Below are 19215 nucleotides of genomic sequence, written 5' to 3'. Positions count from 1 at the left end.
ATCTAAGCAAGCCATATGTCGTCATTTGACCACTTGCCATTGTTCTCTACTGTGAAGAAACATTTTCAAGAATAGGCTGGTGGTATTTTGAAGCTTAGAGGGTCACCAAGGCACAATATGAAAAGTTATTTGGAGGAGAGAGTTCTGGGCTTGATGGTGCTGTGAAGGTAAGCCTTATGCTCCAGGAGAACTAGCTGGTTTTAGATTTGCTGGCTGTAGTGGACAAGTGGGGCATGTTTCCATAAGAGGGACACCTGAATAGAATTGGGAAAGGTGCAGATGTTTGACATTCTGTGCTCTTACTAAAAGACTGGGTAAACTGAAAGAGACGCACAATGAAGAACTGAAGCTGAGTTTATATTTTCCACTCTTGGTCCCTGGAACTTAGATGTACAAATCTCATCAATGTATTTTATAGGTTTTCATTTGTATATGTGCTTAGAATGATTGGTCTAATTTGATATATTGAACTAAAAAAAAGTGAGGAATATTATTTGAGATAACTTGAAAGCACAGAAGAATTCACTATGCTGCTTCATCTACAGGAGTGGTCCCCTTCCCATAACTTGAAGAGTTTGCGCAGAAAGCAGCTTGCAGTTCGAGAAGCCATGGCCAGACAAACTGTAGTTTCTGATTCTGAAACCAACAATGTTGAGTCACCTATGATCAGGTAACTTGAGAAAGAGTGGCTGGGTACTGCTGATACTGACAGGGTTGATTTTCCAAGACGCTAAGAGGAGATGTAGTGGGTAGCAGATGATGTGGATTGTCACCTTGTCGTGATGGAGAAGCTTGTGTGGTCCTGAGATCCTGAGAGCGATGCCATCTGGAGCTATGCTCCTGGTAAGGTCACCCATGGCGGTAAGGTCGAGGGGGAGGTCTCTGACAAAGAGCAATCCAACCAAGACCTCAACGGTGGAACAGGCGGAGGGTGATGGCTGACTTTAATGGAGTGTCACAACGGCTGGATAGGCGATTGAAGGCTGCAGCAGAAAAAGGGTCTCCGGTCACCTTGGATTCCATGCCACTGGATTCTGACCCAGATCTGTCAAGCGCACCAGTTTCCCCACGTTAAACAAAGTCACACACAGGCGTCCTCCATGAGAGGACAGTCATGCTTGTATCGAGTGACCGCCGATGATGATGATGAGCAGATGAGGATTAGAAAAGGTATTTGCTCAATTAAGATGCCTGCATCATCTATATTTATCTATGCATGAAGAAATGCCTATGGAATGGAACAGTACCAATGATCCTATTATGGTATTTTTCACTGTTCAATTAGTTCCTTCGATATCAGTTCTTGTCCTGCAGTGACATTTTGCTTTTGACTATGACTGACACTAATTAAATGAATCAAAAACATTAGTTTGAATTCTGTTTCCAGTTCATCACTTTTACCTTATTTAGCTCGAGTGGTGGGATCATAGTTTGGCTTGTTCTTAAAAATGATTTGATTCGAGTCAATTAAAAGTAGCCATGTATGTATTATTAGAAATGTCAAGGTTAAGATGTATTGACTGTAAATGCAATAAATCTGCTCTGTTAATTCTCCAGTTTGCTACAGGAGGCAGAAAGTAAAGCTGAATTTAGCCAGAACATCTCTGCACGTGAGCACTTCATATTCACTGACAATGATGGACAAGCCTTCCATCTCACTGTGGAAGGAAATGTAATGAAGGATGGAGTCCGAATTCCACCAGATGTAAGTATAATAAGGCCAATATTTACAGTGAAGTAATGGGGTTATTTTGCAGACTGATTGAAATAACATCAAATTGTATGATCCAGCAAATGACCAACAAATCAAAACTACAATTAACCATCTGGTGTAATAAGAGCAGATGCAAAATTATGCGCTGCAATTAATAACAGTGCCTAAATATATTGAACATTTTGCCGTTACAGTTTTAAAGATTTGATGATTGATGGTGATTATTGGATTCTTTGTGATTAATTCTAAGTGAAGGTTGAAGCCTAATATTCTTGAAAAGCAGTCACATGCAGGATAAGGGGTTGTTTATGCAGAACAATCGCCTAGAGATTATCAAGTAAAGAGTGCACAGTTGATGAAAAAATTGGATTTGATTGACCATATTTCCTTACCTCCAGCTGTGCCCTAACTTTTGTAATAAATGTACTTTTGATGTACATTCATTTATCCAGTAATTTTGGCAGAGACTGATCTCCTCAGCAGCCAGAATTCAAATTCAGCACAGACTTTAATGAGAGTTGCTTCTGTTTGTGTAAAATATTGTCATACCCATAATATTGTAATATGAGTCCAGCCGTTTGCATGGGTTCATGGCAAAAAAAACTGACTATGACTAACACTAAATTAGAAATTTCAAAGACATACAGGATTGATGTTTTATATCCATATAAATGCATCATTGTGCATAGGTTTCTCCAGAATAGAGCTTCTGTTTGCTAGTTTTCTCCCTAGCTTACTCCAGAACTTTGGTTTGGGTTTGCGCGGATAAAGGTTAGGATGTCTCAAGAGTTGAATGCATGCTGCTGAATGTGTGATGGCAGTCCAAGCAACATTGACCCACGTAGGCTTCCTGAATCACTTAACTCGTGGGGTCTTGTTGTCATCTACACTTGTATGAAGCTAGGTGGGATGAATTCTATTTTCTAGTAATCCACCATTTCCAACCAGTTCAATCGCTGTTGACTGATCATTGAGAATAATACAGTGAATCAACAGGATAATTGTATTTGATAAAGTAGCAAGAAGATACTGTATAATTAGGCATATTTTTCTGAATATGGGGATAAAACACATGCTGGGGTAGAGCCATCCTATTTCAGTGCACAATTAGCATCTTGCTCAGTAGAACAGTTTTGAAGTAGGGACAAAGTGCACTGTTCTTTTAAGTGGAGTCTTAACCGAGTAATATCAGCTGAAGTGCTTGTGATAGGAGTAAGGTATTTGCTCTGATGAAATTGGTGCTTTCAATTTTGTTCTGAGTTTTGATTTTTTTTTGCATGCAACTGGGTTCAAACATATGTTGTTCGGAAACTCTATTTACAACATTACTTTTTTTTTTCTCGCTTAGATGAATAATATTGACTACCTTCTCTAACACACAAGTTCAAATATGCAAACCAGCTAGCATAAAACTATAATTAGAAATGGATGTGGAAAGAACTGCAGCTGGCTGAGTCACTTGGGCATTAAGGGGCCAGTGCTCATGGCACAGACTATATTATAAAAGAAATCCAGATTCCTCATTCCCTAGATAATTCTGCATGCATGCACAGCAAATAATTTTTCCTTTTGTGGAGGAAGGCAACTTTATCGTATTAGTTTGCCTCATTCTAAAATGAAATTCAGTCATCTTCCTGTAAAATAGTTGTTTACAGGCTAAATATTGTGAAATGCTGGTCTACAGGATGTATTCTAAAGGTTTGTTCTGATGCTGCTGTGGTTGACAGTTGTTTTTAAGGTTGAATTACTTAATCTAATATGACACTGTGATTGGGAGAGGGAGAAGGAATTTGTGAAGGAGCAAGAAGATAATGGCTTCGGCCTTTCTATTAGTTACTTTTGCGAATAGCTCTCCAGTATTGGTGAGCGGCAATCGGACAAATTAATATCCGTGAATGGGACAGAAACAATGGCGATAAGCCAGGCGATGGAATTATCAGTCTGGAATTATCAGTCTGTTTGTGTTTTGGAGAATGTTGTCAAGAGATAGTGTATATTTTACAATCAGAAAGGTTAAAGTGAAACTCCACCTAACATACAGTTACTCAAGATAAAGGTTGACCTAAGTGTTTAATTGCATGGTGAATTTAGAACCAAATGGTAGATGGTTTTGAATTTGAAAACCTAATTAAAAGTAAAATGGGAGAGAGTTTTTAACTAGTGCCAGACAATGGTTGAAACAGGATGGGAAGAGGATATGATCTGAGAATTACACAAGAATTGAACAAAGATGTAATCATTAAGTGAGATGATGTGAGGAGTGATGATGTATGGGATAGGAGTGATGAGTGGCAGAAGGTATAGCCAGGTGATGGGGCTTCTTTGATATGTCCAGGATATTCTTAATGAACGGCGCAGATGTAGACATCTCCATGTAGAAGCTCGGAAATACTTATGTGCCTGCTTTTGATGTATAATCCCTAGATGTGTGTTTTGGAAATGTTTCTTCAAAGTTCATCTCTTAACTGTGTTGCATTCGCTGCATTAATTTTAATAGGCTTCTATGCTGTCAGAGCATTGTATAGAATTTTTGATGTTGCAGGACCCATGTGAATTTATGATAGTGTTTTCTTCAGTTTTAATTGCAGTTTGATTTGTAAATTAACAAATAAATAAATAATCTACTTTTATTTAAGAACATGAGAATTATATATTTTTTAATGGGAACAGTACGATATTAATGATCTTCATTCTGATATTCTCCAAACGGAGCTGCCTAATACTGTCAGCATAAATATACCTTGAATGTAATTTCTGTGGGAGGCTCATTATTGCTACCACTTGAGATTATTGTCGTGATGGGTTCTGTTTTTATGGTACTGCTCTGTTTTTCTACTGATGAATGTCGGTGTGTGGAAGAAAAAGCATGTTTTATTCAAAATGATAGTATTCCTATTTCAGTAATGGGAGCCTATTTAGTTCAATGAAAATAAGCCACTGACTGAATCATAAACTTGGTCAAGAAGAAGTGCATGTAAGGTTTAGAAACATGAAATCAGACGGGGCCTTTGAAAGATGCAAGCAGGAAAGAACATGAGAAGGGCCAAAAGGGGCCATGAAATGTCTGGCGAGTCAGATAAAATCCCCAGGCATTTTAAATGTACGTTAAAAACAAGGGTGTAACCAGGGAGAAGGTAAGAGCACTTAAGGATAAAGGAGACAATATATGCTTGGCATGAGAGGGTGCACAGAGGGTACTAAACATTTATTTTGCCTCTGTATTCATCAACGTGAAGGACATTGGAGGTATGTGAGGTTGGTGTGGTGGAATATTAATATTCAGGAGTAGTTTGGATCCAGGTGTTGGGGCTTCTGAAGAATCTTAAGGTGGATAAATCACCAAGGCCTTATGGGACCTATCTCAGGTTATGGAGAGAGGCAAGAGGGGAGATTGCAGGACGCTTGATGAAGATCTTTACCCCTTCTTTGGCCACATGCTAGGTCCTGGCGGACTGGAGAACATCCAATGTTGTTCCTTTGTTTAATAAGGGAGGTGACAAAGGAGATTGTGGTATGCTGGTGGATATTAAAAACATAGAAACATAGATGCAGGAGTAGGCCATTTGGCCCTTCGTGTCAGCACTGCCATTCAATATGATTATGGCTGATCATCCAAGATCAGTACCCCGTTCCTGCTTTTTCTCCATATCTTTTGATTCCATTAGCCTGAAGAGCTAAATCTAACTCTCTGAAAACATCCAGTGAATTGGCCTCCACTGCCTTCTGTGGCAGAGAATTCCACAGATTCACAACTCTCTCGGTGAAAAGGTTTTTCCTCATCTCAGTCCTACCCCTTATTCTTAAACTGCGACCCCTGGTTCTGGAAATGAACTCTCCCAACACTGGGAACATTTTTCCTGCTTCTAGCCTGTCCAATCCCATAAGAATTGTATATGTTTCTAAAAGATCCCCTCCAATCCTTCTAAATTCCAGTGAATACAAGCCCAGCCAATCCATAATTTCATCACATGTCAGCCTGCCATCCCGGGAATTAAACTGGTGAACCAACGCTGCACTCCCTCAATAGCAAGTATGTCCTTCCTCAAATTAGGAGACCAAAACTGCACACAATACTCCAGAAGTGGTCTCACCAGAGCCCTGTACATCTGCAGTAGGACCTCTTTGCTCCAAAACTCAAATCCTCTCGCAATGAAGGCCAACATGCCATTAGCTTTCTTCATTGCCCGCTGTACCTGCACTGTACCTATTGTATACATGGCTTTTAGTAAGACTTTTCCTAAAAAATAGGAGTAGAATTAGGCCATTCGGTCCATCAAATCTACTCGGCCATTCAATCATGGCTGATCTATCTCCCTCGCTCTCTCTCTCTCTCTCTCTCTCTCTCTCTCTCTCTCTCTCTCTCTCTCTCTCTCTCTCTCTCTTAACCTCATTATCCCACCTTCTCCCCATAACCCCTGACACCTGTATTAATCAATAATCTATCTATCTCTGCCTTAAAAATATCCATTAACGGCCTCCAATGTCTTCTGTGGCAATAAATTCCACAGAGTTACCACCCTGTGACTAAAGAAATTCTTCCTTAACTCTGGTCCTAGACTCTCCCACTAGTGAAACATCCTCTCCACATCCACTCTATCCAGGTTTTTCACTATTCGGTAAGTTTCAATGAGGTCTCCCCTCATCCTTCTGAACTCCAGTGCCATCAAAAGCTCATCATATGTTAACCCATAACATTTTGATAAAGTCTCTCAATGTAGGTTGGTCCAGAAGACACAACTACATAAAAGTTAACATAAATATCCACCACCGTGGATTCCACGTTCCTCACTGTGATGGAAGGGAATAAAGTCCAACCTTCTTCCTCTTTTATTCTCCTGCGCTCGGGGCAGTCGAACCATCCGCAGTCAGATCGATCGAAGCTCCCGAGTCGGGGCGGTCGAAGCTCCCGCGTCTGGACGATCGAAGCTCCTGCGGCTTGGAGTTCCCGAAGTCGGCCTCTAACCAGAGACCGCGAGCTCCGTGATGTTAAGTCCAGTGGAGCTCTCAAAGTCGGTCTCGAGCAAAGGCTGCCATCTCCTCGATGTTACGCTGCAGTGCGGATGGAGCTACAATACAATAAAAATAGCATCCAAGAGATTAGAAAAAGGTTCCTCCAACCCCCCACCCCCCCCCCCCCCCACATAAAACTAAAGCTAAAAAATACAAAAAACATACATTTAACACATACAAACACACAAAAAAGAAGGAAGGGACAGACAGACTGTTGGCGAGGCAGTCATTGCTGACGCCACCCGGTGGTATTTTAACCTTGGAGAAGATTGTATCTAAAAATTTAGCATTGTTGAAAGTCTTAAGTGAACTTGTTGAAAAGTCCCAAGTGCAGATTGTCAAAGGAAGTAAATTAACTTTCAAATTACTTAAGAACAACGATGTACTAGAGGCAAGAAGGTCCTCAGTTGAAGCATAAATCTAGAGGGAATAAAAAGTCTTGTCAAGTATTGAATGTACAATTGTGCCAGTGGAAAGAAATAGCCTTTCAATCTCAAGGTTCTTAAAATATATTGATTACATTTATTGCAATATGGCTGTGTTAAAGCTAGAATCATTCAGTACATAAGTGCTGCTGTAGGATAGCCTATTGTCGTAATCCCAAGTGCATGAAGATCGATGGCCACTGAAATTCGGTGTTTTGTAAATGTATAAGTTAAATGTACATCTGCAGTGTGTGTACTGAATGCTGTTTTCTTCTTACTCATTCGGTCTAAAGAAATAACTCTGACCTACTTGCAGGGAGACATGGGCAGCATCACGTGCATTGCATGGAAGGGGGATGTCCTGGTGCTAGGCGATGTCGATGGAAACGTGAACTTTTGGGACTTAAAAGCTAGGCTTTCAAGGTAAGGGAAATTAGAACTTCTGAAATATTGTGTCTAATAATTGGGTGATTATGCTTCACCAGGGTCACAATATTGTAGGATCAGCTGGCTGGTTTGTGGTGAGGTTCACGTCCATCCACCCAGAATCTGTTGATGGGCACAATGCAAAGCTCACAGGTTTCCCTTGAAGATCCCAAACTATGTATGATCTCTTCTTCAGCGGTGGGCTGATGGAAAGGGGATTGAGTGGTCTGCCCTTTGCCCCCAGTCATACATCTAGGTATTTCATCACATCAAGTCTTGACCATTCACATTGGACATGAAGGCTCCCACAGAAATCAGCGATGTTGATGCGGGCTCTTGTTGACGCACTCATGCTCCTCAACATCTTATGGATGGCAGCAGAAGTAATGTTGTCTACTTGTGGTTGTTACGAGGAAACTCCTGCGTGCGCTAAATCATTTTTCTATAGCAGTACTTACAAATTAGGTGCTAATGTGGCCAATTGGCTGATCTGTAACCTCATCTTATTTCCAACTACCTGTAGTTGCTTTTCATTTCCTTCTTTATCAAATATCTATTTGCCATTGCCTAAAAAATGTTTAAAGCTCATTGCCCATTTATTCACCTCTTATATACCACTTTTAAGCCCCTTACATCTCCTTTGCACCTTACTGTATTATCTATGTTTGTATCATTAGTAAATTTAGCAAGCATAGGTTTAGTGCCTTCATCCAAATCCTATATAAAGTGTACAAAGTATCTGTGACCCATCACCCATCACGTCATGACAACAAGTAAAACATCCATTAATGCCTATTTTCAGTTCCCTGTTAGCCAGCCAACCTTTCATCCAGCCCAAAACTTTTCCTTCTAAACCTTGAACATTTATTTTTCTTTATAACGTTTCTGCGGCATTTTATCAAATGCACTGGTAATTTTCTTATCCACTGGTTCTCCCTTACCCACAGAAGACCTCCAATAAAATGAACTCTACATGACCTGGATATGCGTGCAGGTCATGTAGACCATATAGCGGGCATCTAGAATCCTCTAATAGATACAAAATCTGGAGTGACTCAGTGGGTCAGGCCGCATCTCTGGAGAAAAGGAATAGGTGACGTTTTAGGTCGAGAGTCTTCTGCAGTCTAATTGTTGTTTCCTTTCTCCTTGGCTGACCATAGTTTTCCAAATATCTGGTAGTGCTATTCTAATAGTAAAAACTGTAGAAACAAGGAACTGTAGATGCTGATTTACATGAAAGGTCACAAAGTGCTGGAGTAACTCAGTGGGTTAGGCAGCATCATTGGGGAACATGGACACATTGGGATTACCAGCGTCTGAAGAAGGGTTCTGACCCAAAGTGTCACATAAATAGGACATAAACTGTTGATTTTTGATTAACCAGATAAATGTCAATCTATATTTTAACTTGTTGATGTTGAGGCTCATTCATTAAAATATTTGTCTTGTTTTGATTGATTGCTGTTTAATAGAGGAATTCCTACACATCGTGGTTGGGTAAAGAAGATTAGATTTGGTCCTGGTAAGGGAAACATGAAACTTCTAATGATGTTTAACGATGGAGCTGAAGTATGGGATACCAAGGAGGTAGTGTTTGAGTTGTTCAATTTTTTCCCTGTTACACTTTTTTTCTTTAATAAACTACCACATATGTTGCATTCTAGTTCATTATGCTTCATGTGCTGTTAATAAATGTCACATTTGTTATTTGAATCTTTCTCAAATTTCATTTCTTTCACATTGTGTGTTTGATCAAAATTGCATCTGTTGAAACAAATTTAATGGAAAAGTTTCAACGGCTTGTACAAAAAAAGTGATTCTTTGCAATTTTGTTTTAAGATTCAGATGGTAAGCAGCTTGAGGACAGGTCGGAATGTCAGCTACAAGGTCCTTGACATAGACTGGTGCAGTTCTGATAAAGTTGTTCTGGCTTCAGATGATGGCTGTATCCGAGTTCTGGAGATAGCAATGAAATCAGCAAGTTACAGGATTGATGAGCAGGAATTAACAGGTGTGAACATGCCCCAAGTGTAAAACCTATAATTGTTTGTATATGCTTTATCGTTTAGTTGTGTGTGCGAAAAGATATTTGCTCATGTTCCCAATAATTGTTTGCTTTTAAAACATTTAAGCTTTAATACATACTGAAAGTCTGTTCCAAAGATGGTATTGTCATCATGTGGCTGCCAACTTTCTCCTCCCGTCTCCCACATCTGCTGCATTTCCTCGACTTTGTAGTTTTCCACTCATAAAGGATGCTCCTGATGATGCCACAGTTCTTGTACTCAGCTGAGTTTGATTCCCATTTCCCCTCACGCTTCCATCACCAACCTCGTGTTCAGCTCTTTATGTGTTACGTTCAGTTACCAGCTGCTCCTGCACGCTCCCTGGGCTCTGGTTTTGATGTTTTGATCTTATTGTCTTCTTCATCTCCATAGCTAGTACAGATTTATGATTGAATTGCCTCTCTTTAAGCATATGTGATGTTTGTAATCTGAAGGTTGGTGGAATTACACTTTTGAAGAAAGCATGAGTATAAATATAGTCTTAAGTAATGTGCCACAGAAATAGTCAAAAATCTATTTTCTTTCACCGTCAAATTTAATAGGATTGGAAGTAGATAAATGGATTTGAGGGATTGCAGATTTCTCCTAGTAACTGAATGAACATTTTGCCTGTGCAGGTCATTTCAACAGAACATCATTCATAAAATTTCTTTCATGATGGATAACTGCTCAAAGTAATTCAAGCAGCCAAATTAGTCAAATTGACTCTTTATTGGTATATGCTTCCCTGCATTTGGAAGTTATGTTAAAAAGTTATGTTAAGCAGTTACAACAGTGCACATAACCATAAATGCTTTGGCATTCTGTCGATATAAAATAGTCATGACCTTTATTTGAGTGCTCCTGTACTTCATAGCTTACTATGCTTTCAGTAAATTATTTAAAATTGGGCAACATTACAGATGACCAGCAATCCATTTATTGAAACACATGAAGGGGAAATGAATGGGTGTAATTCTCATATACTTTTACCCTTGTTAATCCTGTACTCCACCTACTGATGGAATCCCGACACTACAACAATTATATTTTCTCGTCTTTTTATTCACTTCTCTCAGATTAGGTTAGGCGGTTACTAATGTTCAAAGGGAGGTTAAATCTGACTTGAAATCTTTTATATACCTTTCAACCAATCTTTTTAATTGTTCCCCTTTGAGAGGCATCGGTATGAAGATTTTGCAGATAGACTCAGATAGAAGGTTCTTCTATCCAGAGATGCTGTCTGTCCCGCTGAGTTACTCCAGCATTTTGTGTCTATCTTCGGTTTAAACCAGCATCTGCAGTTCCTTCCTACACAAAAGGATTTCCTAGACTTGGAATACTTTGGAAGAATATTATCGTGTTCAAGCAAAGCATCATATGATCTATGTAAGAAGGAACTGCAGATGCTGGTTTAAACGAAAGATAGACGCAAAAAGCTGGAGTAACTCAGCGGGGCAGACAGCATTTCTGGAGAGAAGGAATAGGTGACGTTTCAGGTTGAGAAGGGTCTCGACCTGAAACGTCATCATATGATCTATATTTAAATGTTTTCCATTTTATTCATAATATCTTTTTAAAATTCTATCTTCACTGTTATTTTACCTGCATGTTGGTTGGTCCTTTTTATGAAGTACAGTTGGTTATTTTAAGGGTTGGTAAATGGTCTGAACATAAAACAGAACTGTGCAGGAACAGGCCCTTTGCCCACACTGTCTGTACCGAAAATGATGCCAAGATAAACCAAGCTCATCTGCCTGGACGTGATTCACTCCCTGCATTTCCGTATGCCCGTCTACCTGCTTTTTAAACACCACTATCTATTCCATCATCACCCCTGGCAGTGCTATCCTGACACCAACCACCCTCTGAGTATGTATGAATAAAAATAATCTGCCCCACACATTTCCTTTAAAATTTAAACATGCCTTATACTCAACATTTCCACCCTGCGTAAAAAGGTTCAGAGTATTAACCCGATCCATGCATTGCATGGAATGGCATTCACCAGCAAAGCGATGATTCTTACTGTTGACCTCACAGGTTTAGGTGGGTTTTTAATTTCATTTGTTGGTTGTCCTCAAATTTCTGTTCTATGGTTTGTTAGCATCGAGTTGCAACAATGTCATCAACATCAATGTCATCATAATTAGTAATGTTGAAATATTCTCAAAGTCATATTATGAAATAAAGATCTCAGCTTTCAACTAATTTTAAATATAGTTTGGATTATACATAAAGTATCAGCATAGAAGCCACAATATTATTTTTTTTTTAAACAGTTTAAAATGGCATGGGATATTGAAATATTGAACTGAAGGACTGACTGACTTGCTTTGATTATACTGCCAGCTGTGTTAGGGTAGTCTGTGGAAGAATACAAAATCTCTGACATCAGCCTCTGAATGTCTATGTTTAGCTGTCTACGTTGTCCAGTTGCTGCCAGATGGTGTGCCCTTGTAGTCTCTCCATTATCCAAATTGCAATTTATTTTCCATTATTAAACAGACTTCTTTACTTCCCAAAGCTCAGCTTCATCTTATTCTCTAACCCAGCCTGGTATTTTCAATATCAGGATACAACAAAATATTTTTAATATTTACGTTTTCCCATCTGTATTTATTGATCTAGATGATGTTTTTTTCTAATTTAGTTTTTCACTTCAAGATCAGTTCTCTATTAATGGAATGCGTTGCCTGCTTTTGTAGTTAAAAGGTTGATTTCAGTAATTTTTATGCTTCCCTCCCCCCCTCATTTTTTATTATGTACATGTTGCACCTTTCAACCATGATGGAATTCCTACTGCTTGATTTAACCTGCAAAATTAAAGCCTGTGCACATAAGAGAATTGCAGCTAATTGCAGTCATACTGCTGGTTATCAGTGAAAAGCTTGTTTTATGACTGGAATATTTATATTTTTCTTGCATAGATCCAGTTTGGTGTCCTTACCTCCTCCTTCCCAGATCTTGTCTTGTATTGAAAGCTTACTTGTTGCATCAACCATGGAATGGACAGTATTCACTTGATATTATGCAAATGTAAGTACATGCCAACTGTAACCTATTATTTCAGAATTGATTATGGAGCTTGCAGATGTATAAACAAAGATTAATGTGTGTTCTTATCGCAATTATCCTTCCGGATAATTATGATAATCATTTGAATGTTTGCTGAGAATGCATTAACATATTGTTAACAATTAAGTGTTGAAATTCTACTCCACCTTAATTATATATTGCCAAATTTTGTAGTTATTTGATGCTGGGTTTTTTTTCCTGAAATGGGACCAGCATGTACTGCATGGAACAAATTCTCACCCTTATAACATTTTCTTGTTGTTTTCTGCAGTCAATATTCTGAAAAAGAAGAAATAAAATGTCTTATGCAGGAACAATTGAACTCTATATCAAAGTGAGTACATTATTTTAGACATATTTCATGTCACGAACATTAAAATGCTGTTCTTTGGATAAAAACTTTACAGTACATGTTACTACATAAAGATTTCATCAAATGTATGTGTAGCTATAATATGTATTAATGCCCTTTTTTCTTTGCAGTGACATCCAGAACCACCTTCTAGATCCCGAGTTCCAACTGCTGCAACGGTGTTTGTTGGTGGCAAGGTACGTGGGATTATTCTTGGAATAGCTAGGCCAATGCATTCTTCAATCTTGCCCATATTTAAACAGTTATCACAAGGGCATCACATGCAGTGTTCATGTTCAAAACCAAGAGTGCTGGCTCTATTGCATCTTTCCACAAATCTGCCCCCCCTATTCTCTCCCAGGACGCCTTACACTTTGTGTAATATTCATCTAACATTAATATTGCCCCAGAGATTACATTACATTTCTATTTCTTCTATTTCCTTTCCCATCATCATTAAGCTTATTTTATCACAGAAACAATCTGCTCCATTGTCCCTTTCCTGTCATAATTCCCAATCACCTAATTCCCATTTTTCAGTCCTGTGATTATTGACTTTAAATCCCTATCTGCTGGTTTATTCACAAACTCATTCAAAATTGCTTTTCTGGAAAAAGTTCCTCTCTTTGCCCCCATCATCTTCAGCCGTTACTCCAATACTAATCTTTCAGTAAAACTACAACCTCTTCTGCCACCTGTATTACAGTTCTCTCAAGTCTTCACCTGGCCACTGCACCAAAACAGAGTCATATGTGATCATGAATATACTATTCCTCCTCGTTAAGTTTATTAGTTTAGTTTATTATTGTCATGTGTACTGAGGTACAGTCAAAAGCTTTTGTTTGCATGCTATCCAGTCAAAGAAAATACTATACATGATTACAATCGAGCCATGCATGGTACACAAATAAAGGATAAAAGGTACAACATTTAGTGCAATATAACATCTGATAAAGTCTGATTAAAGCGAGTTCGATGGTCTCTGGTTCCTATTAAATCTTTCCCCCATACCTTTAAAGTATCTGCTAAAACAACATTCATAAGGCCGTAGAAATCAAAAACAAAGTAGCTGAGGTTATTGCTAGAACAAACCATTGACATTCAGAAAGGTTATGCAATGGCATATTTACATTGGAGGTGGAATTGTTCACATTTATGTGGCTTGATGTGGATTCTGTACAAGAGTTAGACTTTAAAAAGCTACCAAATACAAGTCAACTTGCTTTTGTGCTGGTTTTTTAATTTAAGATAATTGCATAACCCACGTGTTAATCAAAACAAATCCGATCCTGTCAAAAACAATTTAACAAACGGTGCGATAGCCAGCAGCCATGTATCTATGGACCTTCCATGATTTTTATTTGGACCAATAGACAATAGGAGCAAGAGTAGGATATTTGGCCCTTCGAGCCAGCACCGCCATTTAATGTGATCATGGCTGATCGTCCCCAATCAGTACCCCTTCCTGCCTTCTCCCCATATCCCCAGACTCCACTATCTTTAAGAACCCTATCTAGCTCTCTCTTGAAAGTATCCAGAGCCCTCTGAGGCAAAGAATTCCACAGACTCACAACTCCCTGTGTGAAAAAATGTTTCCTCGTCTCTGTTCTAAATGGCTTACCCCTTATTCTTAAACTGTGGCCCCTTGTTCTGGACTCCCCCAACATCGGGAACATGTTTCCTGTCTCTAGCGTGTCCAAACCCATAGTAATCTTATATGTTTCAATAAGATGCCCTCTCATCCTTCTAAACTCCAGAGTATACAAGCCCAGCCGCTCCATTCTCTCAGCATATGACAGTCACGCCATCCCGGGAATTAACCTTGTAAACCTATGCTGCACTCCCTCAATAGCAAGAATGTCCTTCCTCAAATTAGGGGACCAAAACTGCACACAATACTCCAGGTGTGGTCTCACTAGGGCCAAATACAACTACAGAAGGACCTCTTTGCTCCTATACTCAACGCCTCTTGTTATGAAGGGCAACATGCCATTTGCTTTCTTCACTGCCTGCTGTACCTGCATTCTTACTTTCATTGACTGATGAACAAGGACCCCCTGATCCCGTTGTACTTCCCCTTTTCCCAACTTGACACCATTTTGATAATCTGCCTTCCTGTTTTTGCTACCAAAGTGGATAACCTCACATTTATCCACATTAAACTGCATCTGTCATGCATCTGCCCTCTCACCCAACCTGTCCAAGTCACCCTGCATTCTCATAGCATCCTCCTCACAGTTCACACTGCCACCCAACTTTGTGTCATCTGCAAATTTGCTAATGTTACTTTGAAACCCTTCATCTAAATCATTGATGTATATTGTAAATAGCTGTGGTCCCAGCACCAAGCCTTGCGGCACCCCACGAGTCACTGCGTACCCCACTAGTCACTAGACCACCATAAACCAGATTCTTCAAAACCAGATCTATAATGAATTATTTTACTGTTTAGCAAAGAACTGGTCTTGGCCATGAATATTGTATCCTATAAAACTATATTTTAAGAAATTATGAATATTGAGCCCTCATAATTCTTCCTGCTTTTACCACCTGCTCCCCTTGCATTCTAATTAGCACTGTCGCATGTCTTGTAACATTTCTTATGAAGAGAATTTTGTGAGGTTGTTCAGACCCTCATATTTCTTACAGTATATACTTTCAAAATATACTATGTGAACTGATGGTTCTATATGCCTGGGTTTTTATTCTCTGGAGCGCAGAAGGTTAAGGGGGGACTTGATAGAGGTCTTTAAAATGATGAGAGGGATAGACAGAGTTGATGTGATCAAGCTTTTCCCTTTGAGAATAGGGAAGATTCAAACAAGAGGACATGACTTCAGAATTAAGGGACAGAAGTTTAGGGGTAACATGAGGGGGAACTTCTTTACTCAGAGTGGTAGCGGTGTGGAATGAGCTTCCAGTGGAATTGGTGGCGGCAGGTTCGTTGGTATCATTTAAGAATAAATTGGATAGGCATATGGATGAGAAGGGAATGGAGGGTTATGGTATGAGTGCAGGCAGGTGGGACTAAGGGAAAAAAATTGTTCGGCGCGGACTTGTAGGGCCGAGATGGCCTGTTTCCGTGCTGTAATTGTTATATGGTTATATTGGCCCAGCCTCCTGGTTCTTATTCATTCCCATCCATTTTTTTTCTGGTAGATCTTTTTACTCTTCATGCATGCCTAATTACTTCATGGCCGAGAAAGATTTGCATCTTTACATCTTCTAGGTCTTGCTATCTCTTGTGAACTTCAATGTTGTTCCTTTGGGTAGACACAAAATGCTGGAGGAACTCAGTAGATCAGGCAGCATCTCTAGAGAAAAGGAATAGGTGACATTTCGGGTCGAGACCCCTTTTTCAGACTGAGAGGCAGGGGAGAGGGAAACTAGAAGCAAGAAAAGGGACAGAACAAATCAGAGCCGTCACCGATAGCCAAAGAGCCCACAATGGTCCATTATTGGCTGTGGAGAATGTGATAACGAGGGGATACAAACAGTAAAACTAGCAGGATGACTAACATGGGGGAGAGACAGAGTGGGGGAATGCAAGGGTTACTTGAAATTAGGGAAATCAATATTCATACCACTGGGTTGTAAGCTGGGTGTTCTGGGTCATTTGGGTGTTATGTTCTTGTATTTATTTTCCCTCGTTGCATAGAAGGATACCATTCAGCCCATCATGTACATGATGGTCCACGATGTGCTCCCAATACACCCTCTCTTCCCTGCGGCCATGCCTTTTATTTTCCCTGCACCTTATTCTCTTTCGTGTGCCTAACTCTTATTAAATCCACTTGTACTAGGGGTATTTTACAATGGTCAATTAACCTGTCATCCATCACATCTTTGGGATGTGAGAGGAAACTGGAGCATCTTTGGGGAAATCCATGGGACAGAGGGAGAATGTGCAAACTCCACACAAGTAATATTGGACATCAGGGTTGAACACTGGTCACCGGAGTTATATTATACAGATCTCTTACTTTGTTAATAACTTACATTTTGAAACTTCATGTTTCTTTATTTTAAAAGCAAAATTTTCCTTTGTTTACCTATTGCGCCTTTGAATTGGATTTTAACACTTTTTTTAGCCTAAAACTAATTTTTCGATGCTTTTCCCCCAAGCAACATATAATGTTATTCAATCATTATACGGTGATGCGCTACCGTATTAACAAAGTAAGAGAATAAATGATTGGTCAAACTGGTATTGATCAAAGGTAGACACAAAATGCTGGAGTAACTCAGCGGGTCAGGCAGCATCACTGGAGATTAGGGCTGGGTGACGTTTCGTGTCGAGAGCCTTCTTACCATCTCTTCAACTTAAAAATAATTTCTAAATATCCAATATGCTGTCATCAACAAAACGATTCAAGAAGAGGCATCTGACATGTTTGGTATCGCTTTTCTGCATTTAGAATGCCACACTTGAAATGAAAGCTGATGCCCAGTGCTTTACTTTAATTTATGGGTTTAATAGTTTTGTGCCCAACAGGCAGCATTCAGATGAATGGTCGGTTTTATGTTTGTGTGGACTTGGTTGACTGGAAATTACCCTGTCGTCTTGGAACCATGCTGTGGAGTCTGTTCAAATTGCCTCTGCTGGCAAGCAGAATCTTAGCTTAATGCTTTGTACTAATGTAGAACTCCTGCAGTTTTGGCTTGGATTGAGTGCTCGAGTTCTGGAATGGGGACTGAACCTGCTGACTCTGCAGGCAGCTCCCAAATGGAGCCAGGGAAGGCACGAGATATATTACCCTTGTCTGCAGCAGTTTAATTAGGTCACACGCCCATCACCGAGGCGGAGATAATTGCTTCAGACAGCCAAAATTTGATTTGTCTCATTGTTCAAAACTCTGCATCTGAGACCCAATAGGGAGCATCAGCATTTTATAACATGCTAGCCAAGAGTCCCTAGGATTTGGAACATAATGTTGCCTTTCTCATATCACAATTCATATTTGCAGCCCATTTTATTGTCTGTGTACCTCAACAGGACACACGAATGTCACCATCCAGTCTGCCATCACATCACCATCCAGTCTGCCATCACATCACCATCCAGTCTGCCTTCACAACATCACTTTGGGAGCACCAGTTAAGGGCCTGTCCCACTTGGCCGTCATTCGCACGCCATTTACTTGACCTGCTAGCGTGTGGGTAGCACGTGGGTAGCGCAGGACAGGCTCATGGAGTGGTGTGGAGTGGTGTGGATGACTGGACTTCGTCCTGAACTAAATCTTTGTGCGCCACCGGCCTGTCGCGTAACTGACGGCCAAAGTGGGACAGGCCCAAGACCCTGGCGCGGCCCAACGTCTCACCTCCAACAGCAGCAGAAGCAGGCAAACGATCGCCAAGTTTGGCCTGGGGCTCACGGCCGTTGTGGATCCGGATCCGCCTCCACTCCTACTCCCAGAGCGGGGCCAAGACGATTGGAAATAGACATAAAATTCTGGAGTAACTCAGCGGGCCCGGCAACATCTCTGGAGAGAAGCAATGGGTGACGTTTCGGGTCTAGACCCATCTTCAGACTGAAGAAGAGTCTCGACCCGAAACATCATCCATTCCTTCTCTCCAGAGATGCTGAATTACTCCTGCATTTTGTGTCTATCTTCAAATGACGTCACACTCTCCAGACGGCTGTGCGGACGCATGATGAGGCGCGCGACCGCCGCACGCCAGTCACCACCGGCCTGTCCAGTAAATGACGGCCAAGTGGGACAGGCCATTTACTCTCTAGGAGAATGCTGGCATGGATTTCAAGTCTGAACTTAATGCCAAATATCTTTGTCTATTTTTTCTTTTCCCTATTTCCAAATGGAACTGAAGAACCTTGTGATCCTCTCCTCCACCCACCTCTTTCCTAATCTTTCCTTTCTTTTGTCCCTGGTGAGGAGTGCCTGGCTATCTGCTAGTCTGCGGTGCTCTGTGCGTTCTGACCTTTAAATAGAACATAGGTTAACTCTAAACCACAGTGAAAGGGAAATAAAATCACCATTACAATTACCTTCCTGAAATGGTGACTGTTACCATTGGAGGGTGTTTTTATTATAGAGCATAGAACAGTACAGCACAGGAATGTTTAGCCCACGATGATTGTGCCGAACATAATGTCAGGTTAAACAGATCTTGATATTCATGACAAATATGCGCATAGTGAAAATA

At 40.2% G+C, this 19215-nt stretch overlaps 1 protein-coding gene across 2 annotated transcripts in view; it reads left to right on the top strand.

The window, feature by feature from the left end:
• wdr11 (WD repeat domain 11) overlaps positions 1 to 19215 on the top strand; it is a 106315-nt gene that overhangs the window by 57048 nt on the left and 30052 nt on the right. For both annotated transcript variants that reach the window (XM_033033820.1, XM_033033821.1), the window contains exons 15-22: positions 546 to 670; positions 1558 to 1705; positions 7466 to 7572; positions 9048 to 9162; positions 9415 to 9586; positions 12551 to 12659; positions 12970 to 13032; positions 13182 to 13247. In XM_033033820.1, coding sequence (XP_032889711.1) covers positions 546 to 670; positions 1558 to 1705; positions 7466 to 7572; positions 9048 to 9162; positions 9415 to 9586; positions 12551 to 12659; positions 12970 to 13032; positions 13182 to 13247 — 905 coding nt within the window. The remainder of the gene's footprint in view (positions 1 to 545; positions 671 to 1557; positions 1706 to 7465; positions 7573 to 9047; positions 9163 to 9414; positions 9587 to 12550; positions 12660 to 12969; positions 13033 to 13181; positions 13248 to 19215) is intronic.

The sequence above is a fragment of the Amblyraja radiata genome, chromosome 15, assembly GCF_010909765.2.
Source record: "Amblyraja radiata isolate CabotCenter1 chromosome 15, sAmbRad1.1.pri, whole genome shotgun sequence".
Classification (NCBI taxonomy): domain Eukaryota; kingdom Metazoa; phylum Chordata; class Chondrichthyes; order Rajiformes; family Rajidae; genus Amblyraja; species Amblyraja radiata.
Note: the sequence above shows the minus strand (reverse complement) of the source record. Positions and strands in the feature narration are given on the sequence as shown.